The sequence below is a fragment of the Oryzias melastigma genome, linkage group LG7, assembly GCF_002922805.2.
Source record: "Oryzias melastigma strain HK-1 linkage group LG7, ASM292280v2, whole genome shotgun sequence".
NCBI classification, from domain to species: domain Eukaryota; kingdom Metazoa; phylum Chordata; class Actinopteri; order Beloniformes; family Adrianichthyidae; genus Oryzias; species Oryzias melastigma.
In genome coordinates this window covers 24,501,195-24,505,796 of record NC_050518.1, presented here as the reverse complement: position 1 = coordinate 24,505,796, position 4,602 = coordinate 24,501,195, and the positions used below count along the sequence as shown (strand labels likewise).

The window sequence follows — 4,602 nt, the reverse complement described above, 5'->3', positions numbered from 1 at the left end:
AATTGTCTCTGTACATGAAATGTGCTATACAAATAAACTTGCCTTGCCTTGCCTTGCCTTGCCTTTCATTTACTGCAACAACATTCTGCTGTTTTCATGTTGCTTTTGCTAGTTTTGCAAACAGTAACATTTTCTCAACATTCTGTTCTAGTTATCCTGACATTTTTGGATTATTCATTAAACATTTAGACATTTACTGTAACATTTTTCAAAGTTCTCATTTTTTTCCATCTTAAATCTTTGCAATCTCTTCTTCAAAACTGTAAATCTTACTTTTTTACTCTTTTTCATCTAACATTGTAAATATTTCATTTGGAGGAGCTTCTCCCAAGTGAGAGGGAGAATCGTCTGACTTGTTCTCAGGACATCAGTTTGTCAGTCAGTGGTTTTGTTTGCTCGGTTCAGTCTGCTCCTCACAAAGCGACGGCCACCTCTGGCGCTCTGTCACACACTACCGGCCCTTCTTCAGCGCTCCAAAGCCCGACATGCTCATTTTAGCGCCGCAGACTCCTCTCCCGCCAGCACACAAACACAAAAGACGGCTTCATTAGGATTCCAGGAAAGCCACCGAGCTCCTCTCCAAGCCGTATTTCAGTAAACACTTTGGCACATCTCAGCCTCTTGACTGAAGCCTCAAGGTTGGGGGAGTGTTTTTGTCTCACAGAATAAATGCAGACCCCCCCTCCACCCCAAAATGAAATCACCGCCTGTTTTCGGGGCTTCTGCAAATAAATCAGCTTGTAAGTGCACGTTGCCGAGGCGTGGTAGAGAGCGGGCCTCATGTGGACCGTCAGACGTTTACTGCTCAGAATGGATGGAGCCCCCCCCCACACCTGCATCTTTTCAGTGGTGTTCAGAGTTCAGGCTGCTGCTTCTCTGCTGGATCACAGGAGAGCTGAAGCGACCCTCTGGTGTGACGTGGGAGGGGGAATTTGTTTAAAATTCACTTCCTCTGACATTCTAGGAACTCCATCCATCTGTGAGCCCACCGGCCCCCACCCAGCACGCCAAAGTCCAATCCTTCCACTCAGATCCTGCACTCCCCTTTTCCGTAGAGCCCGTTATGTAACATTTTCAGCTTCAGTTTTTACAATAAAGTGCAGAAAATGAAAACTGTGAAGTGGAGCTTTGATCTGCAGAACTTCTGGAGTTGGTTTCTCTGGTTCTTCTCAGACGGTTCCAGTTCATTCTGCAGTGAACAATGATGAAATCTGAGATCGTCTCCGTCCTGAACGGAATCAGAACAACAGTCTGGGGTCTTATCTCCTCCCCTTCCGCCCCTGTGCTCCCCATAAAAACCCCCAAGTACATGAAGCTGCTCACATTCCTCTGCGAGAACATTTCTGAAGCTTTCTCAGAGTCATCGAAGGAAACGCAGGTAGGAGCTCCTCCTGTGAGGCTCACACATCTTGATTCTGCTGAGATGATCACTGGAGGCGTCTTCTGATGAAAAACAGCTTTGGGTTTTTTCAGGTTGGGGCAGCATGAAGACGTCTCTGGCGTTGGTTTTTTGGACAGCCTCTCTGACCGCGTGGGTCGCCACTGCAGGTAAGAACACCCACCTGCAGGGCTCCAGGTCAGACGTTTGTCTGCACGGATGCAGGAGTCTTCACCAGAAACTTTCAGTTTCCTGCTTTTATGCTGCAGCACAGCCGACACTCAAAATCCACCTTCACTGTGGAAGACTTTAGTAAAAACTTCAACCCTGCAGAACGTCGACAACATTTAGACACACAGAACCACAACATCAAAGTGATACTGGAGACCTGAACTGGGTTTGACTAAGCAGCACCAACCCACTCGCAGAGCAGGACCTTTTTCAGGGGGGGGGTGCTCCCTGCTGATTATCTGAAGAGAAGTTCTGTTTGCTTTAGCCACACACTCAGTTGGATGACATGTAATTATGAGACTTCCACCGAGCGCCAAGAGGAAACACCAAACAAAAGAATAAAGAACGATCGAGAGGGTTTTCCTTTGCATGCTGAACATTTCTGCTTTTGAAGTGGGCGTGGTCATTTTATTTTAAAATATTTATAAGTGATCCCACAACAATTTTAAGAGTTTTTTGTTCCAGTTATGATTTTGGCCATTTTCTGAAGAACAAAAGAAGGGGTCACTCTTCTCCTCCTCCCATCAGTGACCACACCCCTTTCCTCCTGTCTTTCCTGAAATATTCAGTCGTGCTTTGAAACGTTTGTGAGAAATATATGTTCAACACTCACAGACACACTACGCCCCCATCTCTGCCAAACTTCTGGATTCACTCAAAAACACAGACAGTTTTCTCCAGTGGAGGGGTGCAGGGACCCAAAGGAGTTCTGTGATAAATCGATTAACCGTAAGGGGGAGGAGCCAGGAAAGGAGAGGCGTTTCTACACTGTTTCAACGCTCTCTTGTGGGCTTTAGATTGACCCGCCTTTATTCAGTCGTGTGAGTTTGTCCCACTACACCAGGGGTGTCAAACTCATTTTGGTTCACGGGCCACATTCAACCCATTGATCTCAACTGGGCCGGACCAGTAATATAACAGTAACATAACCTCGGGTCAACTTCTTATCTGTAGCTTTGTTTATGTTTTGCTTTTTTCTCAGTTGGAAAAAAATGCCCCATGCAACCTAGGAGCCCAATCACTTGTTATTATTATTACAGCTATTATTATTATTATTATGATCTTTTTGACAGACGTGGTACATGCTTGCAAAGAAATTCTGTTCATTTCTTGATCTCTTGTTGTGCTAGTGTTTCTTTTCATTGGCTCCCTCTAGTGGCAAAATTGCACACTGCACTGCAACTATTTATTTAAATAACCATAACTTGTCACAGGAATGGGTTTGTTTTTCAACATCCTTATATTTTTTTCTTGTCATGACTGGGTCGGATGAAACCATCTGGTGGGCCGGATGTTTGACATCCCTGCACTAGACCTTCAGTTATTCCCCGTAAACACACAAAGACACACACGGACTTGTCTCTAAGCCATTGTGGGGACCCTTGACCAAACCATGCAATGTGGGAACCAGCCTTTCTGAAGGTTATACAACTCTGAAAAAAAGTAGGAAGAATTCCCAAGTGGTTTCAAATAAAGATATTGGTTCAAATCATCAATGAGACAAAGCAGAGTTTTCAACGTGACTCGGTCATGCTTTTTGGGGACCTGTCCAGTATTAGGTAATAAGTGGGGACCATTTTGCACATTATTCAGTCTTTCTATCATTCCTGGGAACAGAAACACACTCTTTAGGTTTTAGCTTACATTGAGGGGAAAAGAAGTTAACTGAGTTGCAAAAAATATTTTAAAGACAATATAAGGCATTTACCGTCCCTTACACCACAGTGTCACTGGGGCACCAAGAAGCCAGTGTAGTTAATGGCTAGAAATGATGCTGGAATAAAGTTAAATTTTATATCTATAAACAAAAATCCTCTACCATTTTCCAGAAAGTGATAGACCGAGACACTGGAATTTTAACAACAACAAAAAGTTTTTTTAAACTTGAGTTCTGAAGAGATTGAAATGTCTTGAAATACCAAATGCTCCAATACAAGAAATATGACAACTCAGTAAATACAAACAGAAAAGCCGTTTAAACTAGAAAAGTTTCATTACCTGTGATAATGCCAGAGTGAAGGCTTTTTCCTGAATTTAGTCACTGGTGATTCTGAAGCTTTTTGCTAAAAACTGTGACGCAATTTACTTTAATTGCTGAAGGGATTTACTGAAAATACAAAAGCCACTTGCAAAATGTTACATTTGCTATAAGACTGGAAATTTCGGTAAAGAACTATGAAAGACTGAAGGTGACCTAATTTCGGAAAAATTGTCGGAAAATTGCTTTAAAATCCCTAATAAATGCCAATTTTGCAAAAATCTTTAGTGTCTTGCTTAAATATGAGCTATACTACAAATTAGCTCAAAAAAGCTAGCTTGTTGCTTAAATACCAGCTAAACTCCAAAATTTCCTCAAATTTCTCAGTAAACTAAATTAGTCAAAAACGTTAGCTTGTCGCTAAAATAGAAGCTGAACTCTAAATTAGCCTAAAAACACGAGTTGATAACAAATTAGCCAAAAATTGCTAGTATGTTGCTAAAATATTAGCTAAACTCCAAAATAGCATAGAAAAACCTTAGTAGATGCCTCCCAAATAAGCTAGCATAATGCTAATATAACAGCTCAATCCTATTTTTTTAAATTACTTTAAAATATGAAAACTTAGCGCATTAATGTTTGGAAAGGTTTTTTGCTAATCTACTTAAAAATACTAAATTTGGAGACTTTTTCATTCATTTCCTTTGGAGTATACTTTGCTCAATGTTTCAAAAACGATAAAGTTCATGAATAACAACAATACAAGCAGTGATGTCCTGAACGAGCTGAACGTTTTGATACCGAGAATGCTTAAATCGCTGAAACTGTCATTGAGTTTTTATGTGCCAAAAAACATAGAAAGGAGCAGGAGAATCATTGTAGTGTGAATGCTCACTAAGCAGTCACACAATTCACAAAAAGGGATGAAACACACACAGACATGTGAGGTCCTCATTAGCATCTGCTGCAAAAGTTGCCTTTAGTTTCTGGCAAAAACAAAACAGCTGTTAGCATC

General features: G+C 41.4%; 1 protein-coding gene across 4 annotated transcripts in view; it reads left to right on the top strand.

Moving 5' to 3' along the window:
- The first annotated feature begins 1,186 nt into the window (after positions 1–1,186).
- Positions 1,187–4,602, top strand: part of LOC112158912 (probable glutamate receptor) — an 11,315-nt gene continuing 7,899 nt past the window's right edge. The window contains exons 1-2 of one of the 4 annotated variants that reach the window (XM_024292604.1): positions 1,187–1,378; positions 1,458–1,548. In XM_024292604.1, coding sequence (XP_024148372.1) covers positions 1,202–1,378; positions 1,458–1,548 — 268 coding nt within the window. In that variant the 5' untranslated portion in view covers positions 1,187–1,201. Of the gene's footprint in view, positions 1,394–1,457; positions 1,549–4,602 lie in introns of those variants that run through there. The other 3 variants (XM_024292605.2, XM_024292606.2, XR_002921384.1) reach the window with 3 other exon arrangements.